Source organism: Lynx rufus, unplaced genomic scaffold (assembly GCF_022079265.1).
Source record: "Lynx rufus isolate CCGP_SWC_20201006 ecotype Redwood Valley unplaced genomic scaffold, mLynRuf1.p SCAF_19, whole genome shotgun sequence".
In the NCBI taxonomy this organism is placed as follows: Eukaryota; Metazoa; Chordata; class Mammalia; order Carnivora; family Felidae; genus Lynx; species Lynx rufus.
The window spans coordinates 8,713,614-8,731,715 of NW_025814833.1; the positions used below are offsets into that span (position 1 = coordinate 8,713,614).

General features: G+C 42.1%; 1 protein-coding gene across 1 annotated transcript in view; it reads right to left on the reverse strand.

Moving 5' to 3' along the window:
• Positions 1-11,143: 11,143 nt before the first annotated feature.
• The window catches only part of LHFPL1 (LHFPL tetraspan subfamily member 1), a 39,273-nt gene continuing 32,314 nt past the window's right edge, over positions 11,144-18,102 (reverse strand). The window contains exon 3 of the mRNA XM_047081779.1: positions 11,144-11,325. Coding sequence (XP_046937735.1) covers positions 11,144-11,325 — 182 coding nt within the window. The remainder of the gene's footprint in view (positions 11,326-18,102) is intronic.

The following is an 18,102-nucleotide window of genomic DNA, read 5'->3' on the forward strand; positions in this document are numbered from 1 at the left end:
ACTGTTGGCAGCATATTTCCAATGAAGTTTATAAGAGGCAGCTGGAATGGACAAGACAGAAAACAAAAGACTAATTCTGTATGGTGAAATATAAAATATAAATGGCAGATTGGTGTAGAAGATATTATTTTACTAAAGAAAACGTCCAAATAATCTTGAACTTACACTCCACAAGCAACGGCCTGTTTTGTAGTAGAGGCGGTGGTGGTCGTAGCAGCAGTAGTAAAACAGCTAATATTTACTGAACGATTTAATATGTGTCACACCCTGTGCTAAGTGCTTAACGTCATTATAACATTTAACACTTTCAACCAACCTATGAAGTGGGTATTATTATCCCCAGTCTGTAGATCAGGAAACGAAGACATGGAGTGGTTACATAACTTGTTTAAGATTGTCCAGCTAAGAAGTAGTGGAATCTACACCTTGAGTGTCTATACATTATTGAGATAGTACAACAGAGAAACTGCAGATCCAGACTAGAGCAAGCAAGGAGACTGACATAACTGAGAACCTAGATGATAGGCTCAACACCTATGCATGCTCACAGACCTATGCTCCTTTAACCCTCAGTATAGCCATGCAAGGCCAGTAGTATTATCCCTACTTACAGATGTGGAAGCAATTCTGTTTTTTCAACAATAACAAGTGTTTATTGAGTTTTTATTGTGTGCTAGGCAATGTGCTGGACGCTTGGACCACGGCAGCCAGCAAATAAGAAAAGTTGTTTGCTTTTGTGGAATTTACATTTTAGTGGGAGGGAAAGGGGAAAAAATAGGTAAACACATGCTATGAGGGAAAAGAAGCAGAATAAAAAATAAGGATTCCTCGTTCCCGATCTGAAAAATACCACTCTCTTAAATTTAGTGCTTATTATTCCTGTTTTTATTACACATGCACAATATTATATATATGCATGGACTTGGTGATATGTGTATATGTATTTATGCAATGTATGTGTGTGTATATATGTTATGTTACATATATGTTATGTTATATTTTATACATATATTTATGTATATATATTTATGTGTATATTTATATGTGTGTGTATATACATATATATAAAAGAACATTAGACCTTTCGGGGTTTTTTTTTTAACCTTTATTTATTTTTGAGACAGAGAGAGACAGAGCATGAACAGGGGAGGGTCAGAGAGAGGGAGACACAGAATCTGAAACAGGCTCCAGGCTCTGAGCTGTCAGCACAGAGCCCGACGCGGGGCTCGAGCTCACGGACCGCGAGATCATGACCTGAGCCGAAGTCGGCCGCTTAACCGACTGAGCCACCCAGGCGCCCCTAGACCTTTCAGTTTTTACTGTATATCAAATCTAGTGTCATGTAACAACAAGCTTGCTTCCTTTACTCCCCTGGTTTGTGTATCAGTTGGGGCAGCTTTTCTCCATGTGTTTTCACTCTGAGGCTGATACTGAAAGGGTAGTTTTAGGGAACATGATGTGTTCCCACATGGTTGAGAGAGAGAAAACAAATTCTCTGGTATCTCTTCTTGGAAGGGCACTAATCTTGTCATGAGGGTCCCACCCTGATGACCTCATCAAGCCTAATTACCTCCCAAAGGTCCATCTCTAAATACTATCACATTGTCAGAGCTCCAACATATGAATTTTGAGGGTACACAATTCAGTCTATAGCAATCCTCTATTCTATTCCATCGGTCTATGTGTTGATCCCTGTGTTAATGTTACACTTCTCAATCATTATACATTTGCGTGAAGTCCTGATATCTGAATAATCCAAATATGAAAGACAGATATATGTTTTCACTCATATGTGGATCTTGAGAAACTTAACAGAAGACCATGGGGGAAAGGAAGGGGAAAAAATAGTTACAGAGAGGGAGGAAGACAAACCATAAGAGACTCTTAAATACAGAGAACAACCTGTGGGTGGATGGGGGGAGGGGAAAATAGGTGATGGGCATTGAGGGCACTTGGGATGAGCACTGGGTGTTGTATGTAAGCAATGAACCATGCAAATCTACCACAAAAACCAAGAGCATACTTTACACACTGTATGTTAGCCAATTCTACAATAAATTATATTAAATAAGTAAATAAATAAATAAAATCAGCAAGTAAAGTTATATTTTTAAAAACAGATGGAATATTTATTGGAACTTCATGGAATTTACAGATTCATTTAGAGAGAACTGACACACTGAGACATCAAGTTTTTTTTTTTAATTTGTGAAACATATTTACCTCTCTTTTTAGTCTTTTCCCATGCCCTTTGGTAATGTTTTGTAACTTTCTCTGCTTCTTTTGTTAGATTTAGTGTTAAGTACCTTATATTTTTGGTTGCTATTGTAGACTAAAATACTTTTCATTGCCTTTTTTCTGACTTAAATTAGAATGTTTCTAAAATTTATTATTTAGTATGATTTTTGCTGAAGGCTTGGTATCTGTTATCAGATTAGGGTATCCCTCTTTTAGTCCAAGTTTTCTAATACTTTTTTTATCATTGGTTTTCTAATACTTTTTTATCATTAATGTCTTAGGATAGTACCAACAAAGATAAGAGAAATAAGCAGATAAAGAATATAGTTTGTAGGTAGAATTGATAGAACTTGCACATGGATTGGAGGTAGGGACCAAAGAAAGAAAAAGAATCAGAGATTACTTCCAAATTTTTGGCAGAAGCAATGGTTACAGAAGGATGAAGAAAACTAGTAATTTTATTTTGTGTAGGTTAGATTTGAACAACCTAATCATGTTTAAATCATCATCATATAGATGCAATCACCTGGAGAGATTCTGCATCTTGAGAGGAGCAATGTGTCCTGGAATATTTCAACATTAAAAGGTAGAACAGGGGCAGAAGAGCCAGAAAAGGATGAGAAGGGTCACCAAAGGTGGTAGGCAGATAACCAAATAAGTACGGTTCCATTTACTTACTAAGATAAAGCAGGTTTAGGGAGGAAGATTTGGATCTTGGGTGTGGATATGTACAATTTGTAAAGCCCATTAGACACCCAAGTAGATATGTAGAGTATGTAGTTAGACTTATGAGCCTGGAATTCATGGGAGAAATTTGGCCTAGAGATAATAATTTGAGAGCCATCAATATTTAAGTCGGTGGTTCTCAATCATGGCTATACATTAAAATCACATAGTGATTTATAAAATTTATGTGTGTGCAGGCCCTACCCTAGAGCATTAAATTAGAACCTCTGAAAGTGGTCCTGGGCATTAGCAGAGTTTTAACTTTCCACCTGATTCCAGTTTCAAATCAGAGCTGAGGACCACTCTTATAGATCTTTGCCTTTCAAACGTTAATGCACTTGGGAATCCAGCTAAAATGCAGATTATGATTCAGTGGGTCTGGGGTGAAAACCAAGATTCTAAATTTCTAACGAACTCCTATGTTTTGGGACTATGCCTCAAACTTTGAGTAGCAAGGATAGGGATAATATTTAAAGCCATGAGATTAGACTAGTATCCAAAATCTGTAAAGAGCTCACCAAACTCCACACCCGAAAAACAAATAATCCCGTGAAGAAATGGGAAAAAAACATGAATAGACACTTCTCTAAAGAAGGCATCCGGAGGGCCAACAGGCACATGAAAAGATGCTCAACGTCACTCCTCATCAGGGAAATACAAATCAAAACCACACTCAGATATCACCTCGTGCCAGTCAGAGTGGCCAGAATGAACAAATCAGGAGACTGTAGATGCTGGAGAGGATGTGGAGAAACGGGAACCCTCTTGCACTGTTGGTGGGAATGCAAACTGGTGCAGCCACTCTGGAAAACAGTGTGGAGCTTCCTCAAAAAATTAAAAATAGACCTACCCTATGACCCAGCAGTAGCACTGCTAGGAATTTACCCAAGGGATACAGGAGTGCTGATGCATAGGGGCACTTGTACCCCAATGTTTATAGCAGCACTCTCAACAATAGCCAAATTGTGGAAAGAGCCAAAATGTCCATCAACTGATGAATGGATACAGAAATTGTGGTTTATATACACAATGAGGTACTACATGGCAATGAGAAAGAATGAAATATGGTCCTTTGTAGCAATGTGGATGGAACTGGAGAGTGTGATGCTAAGTGAAATAAGCCATACAGAGAAAGACAGATACCATATGGTTTCACTCTTAAGTGGATCCTGAGCAACTTAACAGAAACCCATGGGGGAGGGGAAGGGAAAAAAAAAAAGAGGTTAGAGTGGGAGAGAGCCAAAGCATAAGAGACTCTTAAAAACTGAGAACAAACTGAGTGTTGATGGGGGGTGGGAGGGAGGGGAGGGTAGGTGATGGGTATTGAAGAGGGCATCTTTTGGGATGAGCACTGGGTGTTGTATGGAAACCAATTTGACAATAAATTTCATTAAAAAAATAAAAATAATAAAAATAAAAAAATTAAATTAAATTAAATTAAATTAAAAAATAAAAATAAATAAATAAAATTTAAAAAAAAATAAAGCCATGAGATTAGATTAACTCATCAGGGGAGTGGGTGTAGACAGAGAAAAGGTACAAGAATAGTTACTGGTTTTTTTCCTCAAAGGTACAGAAATTGATCCATGCACAGACCAGGCAGACTATTAAATTTAAACAGGATTAAAGCTTTGTGTGACAAATATATAACAGGTTGAGTGAGGGGCAAAAGAGAGGAACGTTTATTCAAGAGGTGATTACATTGATGAACTATGGGACTCTAGATTGGGTAAGTAGGATGAGATCAAAGAGTTGGTAGACCAAAGGAGCCTGGGTGGCTCAGTTGCTTGAGCCTCCAACTTCGGCTCAGATCATGATCTCACAATTCATGGGTTTGAGCTCCATGTCCAGCTCTGTGTTGAAAGCTCAGAGCCTGGAGCCTTCTTCAGATTCTGTGTCTTCCTCTCTCTCTGCCCCTTCCCCGCTCATGCTCTGTCTCTCTCTCTCTCTCAAAACTAAATAAACATTAAAAAATTAAAAAAAAAAAAGAATTGGTAGACTGGAGATATTAAGACCATGAACTGAAAGGATAAGAGGTGTTGGTCAGGAATAGAAGGCTTAAAATCAAGATTTTGGTGATGGAGCATTTATTGTTGATTTCAAGAGTGGGAGTGGCTGAGATTAAGTGAAAGAAAATATAATTGGAGGTAAGGAAGCCAAAGAACTTGGAGGGCAAGAAGTCGGCACATAAGTTCACATGGATGTTGAAATTTACAAAAGTATGGCAGTCAAGAAGCAAGCCATGTGCTGAAGTCCTCAATGAATGACAGATGAGTAAGAGGCCAGCAGATGATATCAACAATGAAAATGGAATGGTATGGTCTACTGGCCCCCAGAGATTCTGACTCAGTTAAACTGGGGTGGAACATAGGCATCCAACATTTTTCAAAGTTTCTCAGAGGATTCTAATGTGACCCAGAAATACAAATCACTGTGTTAGAATAATTATTGTGAAGTGAAAGGTATGGAGCTGCTGAATGGTAAATACCTACCATAGCTCCCGGGGAATGTGAAGGGCAACAGCAAATAGGAGATGCTGTCTTAGAAAGTTTAGTAAACAAAGAGAAGTTAAGTAACTTGCCCAGGGAGACACAGCTCGGAAATGTTTGGGCTTGGATTCAAAACTTGATCAGCCTGATTCCACAGCCTAGAGGCCTTCACTTTACCATGTTGTCTAGGGGGTCAATATTTTAGCTCACAAGATACAAAGAGATGTCTTGGAAAGCAGTCCAAAATTCCACAAATGAGATTCTAATAGGCCACAGTGGGAAGAGACAACGTGTCTCTGGAATGATTCAAGTATTTATGTCTTTACCCCTTTTTATCCTGCTTGACCTTTCTACCAGCTTTGTTTCCTTTCTGGATTTGCAACCATCTTCCCAGGAGGTAGAGGGAAAGGGAGCCAGCTTTGTGGGCTGCCCTCATGGATGCCAGCTGGCCTCAATGCCCCCTTTCCCCAAGTACTGTTCTCTAGGGCCTCCTTTCTACACAGGGAGGAAGAAATAGAATGCAGCGCTGCAGCCAAAACCAAGCATTTTGTCTCCCCCTACTTCTGCCTCCTGACATGTCAGCAGCTCTGTATAATGAAAATCTAAATCATTTGTGTGCATACATAGCAACTGTTTATTTTGCTGTTAGCTTTGAGGACTCAGTGGGGGTTCGATGCATTTAGAGAAGAGATCAACACTGGGAAAGCCTAATCTCATAAGTAGACAAAATGAAAATTCAAGCTGAAAATACATTATCTCTACATCTGAAAGGGAGGCCAGTAAAAATATCTTTCAACTTCAGCCCTCTCTCCAGCTCAGGAAATGCTTTTCGACCAAGGACATGGAGGGGAGATGACTCCTTGAAAGGGTCCCGCCTCCCGTCTGCTAGGAAAGTTTTCCTGGGCCTGGTGAGAGATCGTTGTCAGTTCTAGAAATAGCATACCTTTCCCCTCAAGCCACCAAGTGGGATGCCTTCCATATTTTACAAAATGCGTTCACTATTAGTTTTCTTGAAACTTCCTTTTTTACCCCCAACCCCCCCCCCCACCACCACCACCAACAGGCTGCCTTGGGACCAGATACAATCCTGAAGTTTCTCCACATTAGTACTTCTACCAAGAGTGACTGCCAGACTGGAGAGCGTCTCTTATCACATTTTGAAGGGGCCAGGCCCTCCCTCTTAGTGCAAGTTGTTTAACAGTTTATAAAGCATGTGCATCTCAGTAGCTTCCTCATCCCCACATCTTCCCAGGGTTTCCCCTCATCCAGCAAAAATCTTTTATTGCCACCTATTCTTGCAGAAGCCAGAAACCCCTTTCCCAGAGGCCAGAGCCTTTCCATCTTCGTTTCCTTTCCATCTTGGCAAGGCAGGATCCCAGTGCCTGGAAGCGAACAGAGGCAGCTATTCCTCTGGGAACAGGGATAACGAGGAACAACAATCGGGAGAGGACATTGCCTAAGACACACCTGGGTGACTAAACACTTGCAGGAAACCAAAGACCACTCCAGGTGTAGAAACTATAACCCTACAGACATGAAGGCATGTTCGTGGGGCAGTTACTCCCAATCTGGCATTCTCTCCTGAAAGAATGTCCTGCTAAATGGGCTCTTATGAAACAGTCAGTGGATTGCGAGCTTGTCCAGGTGAATACCCTCCCACCTGTCACCCCCCCCCCCCAGAAGATCTAAGTGTTTCCAGGATTCGTAAAGGACCCATGGCTTGCCACTCCATCTGTGTACACAGGTGGGGAGCACGACAGCCAGCCAGGCACGGAACAAACCATAGTCTCTAAGGTCCTCACCTGACTCATTTGGCCCGCCTCCTGACAGAATGGCTCTCCTTCCTCTCTGCTCAACAGCAGCCAGAGAAGGCAGGCTTAGCTTTCAAGAGCCCGCTCCAGGCCACAGGGGAAAAAAAAACCCAGGCTACTCAGACATCTCTGCAAAAACAAGGCTTGGCAGCAAAGAAACCAGACACAGGCAGAAAGGAATTTAAATTCAAATTGAACAAGGGGCTGGATCCTTTATTCAGTATAAGCTCCCTGAAGGCCTGATTTCCTCAAAGAACAAAAAAAAATCCCTTTTAAATCCTATCCCCTTTCCCTGGAAAAGGAGAGGAAACATTCCAACTAACTAGTACCTTATACAAGGCGACAGTCATGTAAAACAGTTCTTTCGAATTAACTCCTTCCTGCTCAGTCTCCTGTTTAGGGTGTGACTGCTTCCCAGTGTCTTTGGGTGTCTGGGCCATGTAGGGCAGCAAAGCGTAGGCTTCCTGGAGAGCCACGTGTAAGAAGATGACAGTGTCAGGTCTAAGTATACTCACCACTGAGCTGTGATTTTCCATTTGCCCCTTGCTCCCCCAAGGTCCATTCTCTGCCCTTCTCTGCCACGTTCTGTGCCAAAGCTGACCTCAATGGACTGTAGCAATAGGCTTCCTTGCCAGCTGGCATCTGGCTGGGTCTGGCTAATGGTGGGCACTGGCAGGAGATCAGAGTGGTAAGAGAGTGAGATATATAGATTTCATGCCCCTGTATCCCTCCCAGCTGTGTGGCATTTAAGCAGAGCCCACATCGTGCAACCTAAAGCCACAGCTGTTACACAGCAGCCCCCAGTGTGCACTGGTGTAGCTCTCGATGGGTTCCAATAACACAGTTTCTTCCCTTTGCCCTTTCAGTCGTAGGGGTGTTGACGGCTCCCCACTGTTCATAGTGTCTGTATGCCTCACCAGTATTGTAGGTCCCTTTAATCCTACCCACACCACCATAAATGGTCCCTGCATTAAGCTCATCTCAGCTAAGTATACCTTACTGAGTATGCCATCTGTTTCCTGCCAAGACCTTGACTTAAAGACTTCTGCCCCTTCCGTAAATTCCATGCTACAGAATTCATGAATGTTCCCTATCCTGAGAAGAGAGATCCCCTGATCTTTTTTAAGGGGAGTGGCCTGCCTTTTCTCAAATGCCTGACATACTCTCCATATCTTGGAGTTTCCTAAATTAAAGTTGCATTATTTTGTCTATATAATAAAACGGAGGTTTGAGCTGGTTCCACTTTGTTTTGCCTCTTGTTAGTCATCTTTCCTGTAATTGCAAACTCAGTTACACTGCTTCCCTCCCATTGAGCTATTTTCAGCTTGCCTTACCTTAAACACTTAATCCAGCTCCATGAGGAAGATAGTTCTTGACACGGATTCAATCACCAGTTCCTCACTATGTTATTCCTCCAGTATCCCCATCTCGGTGATAGAGACCACTCATATCTCAAAGTGGTCATCCCCAAATTCTCACTTGCCCTCACCTATACATTATCCATTAGGCTAAGTGCTGTGGGATCTAATTCCTAAATACCTTCTTTCAAATTCACCCATCTGCTCAAGCCCCACAGTTAACTACCTTAGTCAGGACTGGATCCTTTTACACCTAGATTATGGAAATATTTCTAGTTTCTCCCGATTGTCCTCACTTTTGTCAAACTGACCTTTGAAAAAAACACAAACAGGTTTATGTCACTTCCCTTTCAACGGTGCTCCTTTAGGATAAAATCCAAACTACTTATCTTGGTGTAGAAAGCCCCATGGATTCTGGGTAGTATTTCCCTTGTCAGCTTCATTTTTTTTTGTTGTTGCCACTTCCATTTTTACAAACCTATTCATTGCTTTCATGATGGTGCCATATTCTTTTCATGTCTCCATGCCTCTTGGTTCCCCGCTCTTTTGTCTCATTCACTCTTGCCTTTGCTGACTAACTCTCCCTACTCATCTCTCAGATTTATCTTAGGCATCATCTTTCCTACGAAGTTTTCTCATGAACCTCTTTACCCCAAGTTGTTTTAATAGCTTCTCTGCATGATCCTTTAGCCCCCTCTTGTTCACTTACTAGCACTCAACACACTGGCAATTATTTATCTTCATGTCTGTCAGAGCCCACAACTAACTCTTAAGATGTGAAACTGTTTCTTCTTCCTCTTATCCTCAGCACTTAGCACAGAATGTGGCATGTAGTAGGATGCTCAAGAGATGTGTCCTGAATGAGTGAATAAATGAGTGAATGAGCCCATGAGGGAAGAATATGCTTGAATTCACTCACCTCCGTAAGATCAATATCAGGACCTAACCTTCTTGAAATGGCATATAACTAATCAGCCAATCTTTGCCATTTCTCTCCTTCCAGGTAAGGCCGTACCCAAACCACTCTGGAGTGATTAACAATAGAAACAGATGAGCTGGCCTTTTAGGTCACGGGCTCTCCCTAATCCCTAAAGCTACAGTTAGGGAACAATAGAGCTGGCCTGAATTAATGGCCGTTGGTGGGGGTGGGGGGAGCGGTAGACAAATTCTGTCCTTGGGAGACACCAAGTTCTTCTACACCATCCGTCAACCTTGAGCACAGATGGGATGGAGGCCAACCCTAAAAATACATCAGCCCTAGGTGACAGCAGAGCTATGTTCTTTCATGTCTAATTCATCCCAGATGGAGAGGAAGCATTTGATGAGCAGTCTTTGAAACAGGCAGAGAAACTTATATCATGTTCCGAATGACTATAGGGGCAAAAGGCCACTGTGGATTTCCTGGTTGATAAAAATGAACTCTAATAGAAGTTTCAATAAGGAGCCAGCAGAAACATCCTTGTCATCATCATTGTGAATCCATGTTTATTGAGGGTACAACAAATGCTATAATCTCTGCTCAGAACATTGGATGGACCACAATTTCTGAACTTATAAGGGACTAGAGAATTCGCGCCACTATTTTGATGCCAGTCACCCAGGCAAAACACAAAATGAAATGTTATGAGTATTGTAAAGCATAATAAGGAAGGGGTCTTAGACTATATGCAAACATACTTGATTCGTGTTTTCCCCACTGGGAGTCACCCGCCCGTAAGCTTCCCCGCAACCGGAAAGGAAGAGAGGCAGGAGAAAATAGGAAGAGTCAAGGTATAGTCCTGAGAAGGTGACAAAAATTTGAGCAGTGGCACTCCATAGATGTTCGGAGATAGCAATAAGTCCCAGGGGGAGGGCCGTATGCGTGGAGTGGTGGGAACCAGCCCTGTCTGTCTCCTAGTCCTTCCCTGCACACAGGTTCTTACACAACCTTTAAGTGATAGAGAGGAGCTGTAGGACTCTGAAGAGCTGCTTGATTGTGAAGTTGCTTTTCAGGTGAGGATCTTCTCCTTATTTTGCATAAAGGAGCACTTTGGGACTTGAGGGCTAGTGGGTACTCACCAGCTAGGTAAACATTTGAGAGAATCATGGTTCTTGACGAATTCTGTAAATAGCCGCTGACCCGCTGGCTTAAACAAAAGAGAAAACGAATGACTGGTAAGTTAAAAAGCATGCAAACCCTAGGCTATACTCCTAGCAGGTGGGTAGCAAGTGGCCTTGTCTTAGTGTCTCTTTTTTTTTTTTTTTAAGTTTTTGGACGTTTATCATTTATTCCTTTTTTGAGAAATAGTATGAGTGGGGAGAGGACAGAGAGAGAGAGGGAGACACAGAATCCGAAGCAGGCTCCAGGCTCTGAGATGTCAGCACAGAGCCTGACGCGGGGCTCGAACTCATGAACTGTGGGATCATGACCTGAGCCGAAGTCGGACGCCTCACCGACTGAGCCACCCAGGCGCCCCTTAGTGTCTCTTTTCAAGGCTCCCTTCCCTTCTCTTTCCCACCCTTTCCAATCTTCTGCCAAAACTCAAGGTTTGAGGCAGTGGTCAAGCTCCATGGCATAAGAATTGGTGTTCCTCATGATGCTCTCCGCCAACATGACAGGCTTGGGGTTTCTTCCAGCAAAACAAGAGAGCCAGGTGCAGATCAACATGGCTGCAGCTGCTGCACCTCCAGCACAGTAATAGGCCCAGCCAAGCCGACAGGTACCTGTAGAAATAGGGACAGAGATATAAAGGTTGGGTTGTCTTCTCATACATTCTCTTTGGGGTGTTAGGGTTAATGTGATAATATGAAACAGCAAATACAACTTGGCTTCCTGTTTCCTCCTTTTCCTCTTGGGCTTATGGCTAGTATTTGCTTTAGAAAGAAGTTACAGAATTTTATTCTGTTACAGTAGGAACCTGGGGGTGGTGTGGGTGGTAATGGTGGTGGTGATGCTAATGAGAATGATGACAAGAGCCACTTAATCACGTGTCAAGAACTATGCTAAACTCCTTGGACATATATCTCATTGACCATTACAGTAACTAAATGAGATAGACACTCTTATTGTCCCCATTTTGTATTAGATGAGGTAACTGAGGCACAGGTTCAGTTAATTGTGAAAAATCACACAGATGAACAGCGATAGAGTCAGGGTATAAACACTGGCTAATCTTGACTCTAAAGCTCCACGTTTTTCACCACACTGATGTGCATAGACTATTTCCAAAGAATCATATTCTGCATCATCAGGAGATTTGACAGGCAAAAAATCAATAAAAATCCCTTGCTGTTTACGACATGTCTTTGTCTTAACCTACCCTTGCATCATCGAGGGAAGAAACATGCGTTGGAATCAAGGCCAAGCTTGTGAGGCAGCAGTTTAAGTTTGAAGGGTAATAGGAAAGGTCACCTGTTCAAAAAATTCCACTCTACCACCTGCCATCCTATCAGAAGTAGATACTGTCCTTTGAAGTATTTGTGCTTTCTCTGAGAATTTTCCCTCAGAAAATGTCAGTGCCCAAAGAAAAGAGAGCTATTAATTTATAAGGGAACAGACTAACAACTAATTACTAAAAATCAAGTGCCTAAGCAAACAAGACTCCAGCAATTGGAATGGATGCCAGTGATAGGAAACTGCAGAGGGATCCTGAGAAAAGACATAGGTAGTGACCTTCACCTACCTCACAGTCTTGCAGAAAGCTAGGTCTAACTACAGTCAGTTGGAGATGTCAAGACTGATCTTCATGACAATTTACTTTTTAATAACCAATTTCTTCTGTTCACATGGTGCCCGGTGAATGTTAATTTTACTTCTTCTAATTGACTAGTTGGCATGTCATATAAAGAGTCTAAGATGGTCCCAAGTTAGGCTGCTTTGCTCCTCTATTCGGGACAGCCTTATATATCCCGAAATTCTCACCTCAGAAATAGTGTTCCTTCTACCACCAAATTATCACTCATGCTGTCTCTCCTGCCAGAAACAGCTTCTTTCCTCTTATTCACCAACTCATATCTACCTTGGAACTCTATCCAGGACTTCCAAGAAACTTTCCTAGATTAACCCCAGTCGGCTCAAGTCACCTCAACAAGTATCCTACCAGGAGTTTGTCCATACATCCCTTACATGGGTGTACCTGTTGGTCAAAATTTTGGGAGGAAAATTTGCATATCAAATATTTTTCATCTACCCTTTACCCCCTTCTAGATTGGCTCAACAGTGCAGATGCATTAGCTTCTTTCTTGATAATAGCTCCCATATTGTGTCAACAGTGGGTGCTCAGTGTGCATGATTTAGCCTGACAATACTCCAAAGGTGGGTACACTTAAATTTTTTAACCCTCAACAGCCAAACTTATGACTTAATTTTTTTATTAAAGTTACAAAACCGGCCATAGTATTGTTCTGTTTGTTTCTGGAATGTGCTACGATCCTTGTCACCATAAGGCCTATGCATATTCTACTCCCTAAAATGCTTACTGCATGTAGGCATGTGCACATATACTTCCCACCACTCTTTTTGCCTAGTGAATTTTCAATCATTCTTCAAAGCTCAACCCAATCATTAATTCCTTAGTGAAGCCCTCCCTGACCTCCCTAAGTCAAATTCCTTCATCAGAGGCCCTCATGAGTACTGTGTATATTTCCTTCTATACTTGAATGAATGAATGGATCCCTTATCCCTTCCCATGGCAAATGTCAAACTTCAGTTCTTCAGCGGAGATACTGCTTTACCATAGATGGAGGCAGTCATATAACTCCCTGAAGTCACATGGCCCCACTGAAAATTATAGCGAAAGCCAGACTACAGTAGATAATGGAAACAATGCAATCCTTAGATAGATGGAGTGAATTTGAAAGAGAACCATTCTTAGGGAAAATAATGTAACTATCTACAGACTGGCCTCAACATGAACAATGATGGGTGGGACTCTGGGAAGAGTAAACTGAAGAATACCACATTGAGGCAAGCAAACAATAAATTTGTTCCTTAACCACCTTGTCACGCCTCCCTTAGACATACATACATACTCCCTCTCTTACTAAAAGTAGGAGGTTTTATATAATGCTTTGGGTTTCACAGGGTGAAAACTGTAGAGACGGGCAAACCTTCAACTTCTGCCATCCCTAGGAAGAAGGCTGCAGGTTTTATTGTGCCCAGTTCACAGACAGGAATCGTGAGGCTCAGTTGATAGCCTTAGGAACTCTCTCTGAAACAGAGAGGTAGAGGCAAGGATCCAGACCAAGTCTCTCTACTCTCAATCTGGTACTCTGTCTTCTACTGTTTTTTTTTTTTTCATCTTCTCAAAAGCCATTTTCCTCTTATAGGACCCTTGACCTATAAGCCCTAAAGACGGGCTCCTAAATTAATTTGTAATAGATCCACCTGAGCTTCCCCTGTGACCCCTCTAACCGAAATCTCCTGTGCTCACATGGTAGAGTAGACAGGCGCCAGCTCTGAGGTGGACTAACTGTCAGGCAACTTCCTCCTCTCTGGAATGCTCCCAATCTAGTCCAGACAAGGCATCCGAAGTCTCATTCTGTTTCTTCAGTTGCTTGTCAGCTCATCCTCCCATTAAAGTAGCAGGGACATTTTTATTAGATATATGCACCCAGGGAGCAGGGAAAGACTTGTTTCTGTAAATGAAAGGAATAGATGCATAGCATGCCATTACCTCTAAGCTCTAGGCAGGAAGAAAGTTGACAGAGCGGGCAACTCCGGAGTGAAGACCTGGCTAGAAGGACTTCAATAAACCTTATTGAAGTCAGTCAGAACCGGGTACCACCGGGCGAGGATTTAGCACCAAAACGCTCCCATTGCCACACCAAATGCACTCAGAGTTTCCATTCACAGAGTCACAGAGTCATGGAGTCACAGCGTCACTGAGGCACAGACACTCCTATTAGGTAACTGAACAGCACCTAAGCTACAGGCTGCTGCCACACAGGGAGCCAAGGAGAAATAGAGGAAATACACCTTCCATCCAAACCTCTCCCCACAACCCTCCCTGTTATCTGCTTGAGGAAATAAAGAGGTTACATCACTAGCATTGCAGAGGGGAGGCAGGGGAAGCAAACCTTTAAAGAAGCACAGCTTCAGGTTGAGAGCTGATGTCAATATTCACCTACTCCACAGAAACCTTGGACACTGGTCTGATGCCCTGTAGAGGACCTTGTGCTTTCTATGAAAGGGTGCAAAATAGGGAGCAGTGACGATGAGCTACCGCCTTTTTCCTCCAATCGCCTTTTGGTGAAGTCCCATGAACCATCACCAATCCCTAAATCCTACTCCTTGAAGCACTGTTGATTCTTCTATTCATCTGACAAATACATATTAAGTTCCTACTATGTGCCATACGTTTTGAATGCACCATCTCATTTGACTCTCACAACAGCCATGATTATTTTCCTTAACAGCTGAGAAAATGGAGTCTCAGAAAGATAAATTACTTTACCAACTTACAAGTGTTCAGATGTGAGTGCCAGCACGGAACGTCCATGGTCATCTATTTCCATGCCAGAAGAATGGAGCCAAGGATACAAGTTACTATAATCCAAAGTATAATGCCTTCAACTAATCACTTCAACTTTCTGAATCTGAATTTCTTTTTTTTTTTTTTTAAGTGAAGGGAATTTTTGCTGGAGAGATTTTAAAAATCCCCTTCCAACTCAGAATGTCCATTCTACTCTGAATGTGATCAATGTTTTAAGAGACATGCAAGAAATTCTACAGGAAAACCTAGCGAAAAAAGAATTATTTCCATCTGGGAGAATTCAGGCTCAGGAAATGTTTGTGTGTGTATGGTGTGTGTGTGTGTGTTTACTTAAATTTTAGTTAGTTAATATACAGTGCAAGATTGGTTTCAGGAGTAGAATTCAAAATGCAGTGATTCATCACTTACAAATGATACCCAGTGCTCCTCGCAACAAGTGCTCAGGTAATGCTTTATAAAGAACATAGCATTGCAACTTGACTTCAGTAGCGGGAAGTGGGCATTCTAGGAAGTGGGAATGGTTGGTGTGAGCAAAGTACGTGAGTGAGAAGGTTGACCACACGCTCCAGAAACAGTACTCTATTCAGAATTGCTTCGGGAAAGAAGATGTAGTTGGCAAATAATAAGCTGAATCGAGACCAGGAGGAACCATGGAATGTGGCATCTTTCCCACAAGCAATGGGGAGCAATGGAAATTTTCTGACCAGAGGATGGCATGATAGAAAACAGTGTCTCAGCCTCGGCACTATTGATATTTTGGGCCAAACAAATCTTTGTTGTACGGGGGTGAAGTGGGGTGGGGTGGGGAGGGTTGTCTTGTGTATTGTTGCACCCTGGCCTCTACCGACTAGATGTCTGCAACTTATCCCTCCCCCTGAGTGGTGGAAACCAAAAATATCCACAAACATTGTCAAGCATCCTTGGGAGTGGGGGCGTGGTGGATTGCTTTCCGTTAAGAACGACTGAGTTAGAGGTATAGTTTGGGAAGATTAACCTAAAATCTCTCTCTAAAAGAGACTGGAGGCAGTTGTACACTGTAGGAAGAGACCGGTTAACCAGAGGACAGGAATGCTGGTACACATCCAACGATACATAAAGCAGCCTCCCACAACAAAAAAATGATCTGGCCAAAAATGTCAATATTTTTGATGTTAAGCAACCCTCATCTAGGCAAAACACCAGATATTTACACTTTGAATGACCTCCAAAATGAATCTTGATGACTGAACAATTAGCCCAACAGAATGGAAGCTTTTCCCTTAAGAACATCTGTGCATGGTTCCCTATTGACCTGGGAAGCTGGCTGGAACTGCAGTATGGTCAGCTTTGAGTATTCTAGTATGCTAGCTCAGGGAAGCTGGGGAAGGCCAAGGAGAGAGATCTCACAAGGTATTCAGGAGGAATACCCTGGGAGTCAGGAGACTGGAGTCTTTGAAGGAACCTCTTAACCCCACTGGAATTCAGCTATCTCACTCCTAAAATGGGAGAAAGCAATTAAGTACCCGTCTAAAGACAGAGCAATAAAGACCAGATGAGTTCGTGAGGTCTTTTTCAGAAGTAGCCAGGATCGCTGCTGCCTCACCTCTCAGATTGCACCAATTCTGAGCCTCCATGCTACAATTGTTCAGGGACCTGTGTGCTCAGAAAATAATGCAGTAAGCTGGCATCACACTGGGGGATTGTCTCTACACACATGCAGATGTACCTGTGAAAAGAAAGATTAGGTGGCAGGAGAGAGGGAGAAAAGAGGTCCTAACTGCAAATTCGCTGCATGCAAAGTTCTAGAGGGGCCCTGAGATAAGCCCGTTCCTTTTTGTGCTCTTCTGTACAATTTCTAACACTCTATCTGTGAGTCATTCTATTCCAGTGTTGAATTTGCTATGACAAGATCCCTCATAAAAGTTATTAAATCATCACTCAGCAGTGGGCCTGACATTTAAATCAAGACACGTTGCTTTTATTCCAAGTTACAAATCAAATTGGTTTGGAGTTTGCCGCTATTTTCTTTGATTCAGCATTAAGTTATATTATTACATCTCTGCTGTTTAGAGAACAAACTGTCACTGGCTGCTACTTAAACTGACTGCCCTCCATAGAACCCCAGTCCTATGTACTTAAGGGACATGGTGTCTGGCCAACTACAAATGGGTCATTATGAACTACTGGGAGGTGTTAGCCACACGCTGATGCTTTTGGTAGGGCCTAGCATTGGTGTGGGCATCAGGATTGGGAATCAGAGGAGGAAAGAGTAACAGAGAGGCTCTCTCTGCAGCTAACATGCTCAGAATGCCAGCTTAGAAGCCAAGGATGCTAGAGAACTAATCCGAAGAAAAGAGTCCTGCTTGGAGAAAGAGGGAAAAGGCATAAAAGAGAGTGAACCCACTTTGGAAGACAGTTTGACAATTTCTTGTAAAACTAAAGATACTTATACCATATGATTAAGCAATCATGCTCCTTTGTATTTACCCAAAGAAGTTTAAAACTTATGTCCACACAAAAACCTGCACAAGGATTTTTATAGCAACTTTATTCATAATTTCCCATTCTTGGAAGCAAGAAGTCCTTCAGTAGGTGAATGGATAGAGTAACTGCGGTCCATCCAGACAATGGAATATGATTCAACACTAAAAAGAAGTGAGCTACCAAGCTATGAAAAACATGGAGTAAACTTAAATATATATTACTAAGTGAAAGGTCAATCTGAAAAGGCTACTTACTCTAGTATTCCAACTATGGAGATGGTAAAATGATCAAAGGTTGCCATGAGTTGGTAGGCTTGGGGAGGGATGAATAGGCAGGTCATGGAGTGTTGGTAGAGCAGTGAAAATACTCGGTTTGATAGTATAATGGTGGATACACATCAATATACATTTGTGCAAATGCATAGAATGTATACCACCAAGAGTGAACCATAATGTAAACTATGGACTTCAGGTGACTATGGTGTGTCAATGTAGGCTTATCAGTTGTAATAAGTATACCACTCTGGGGCGGGGGTGTTGATAAT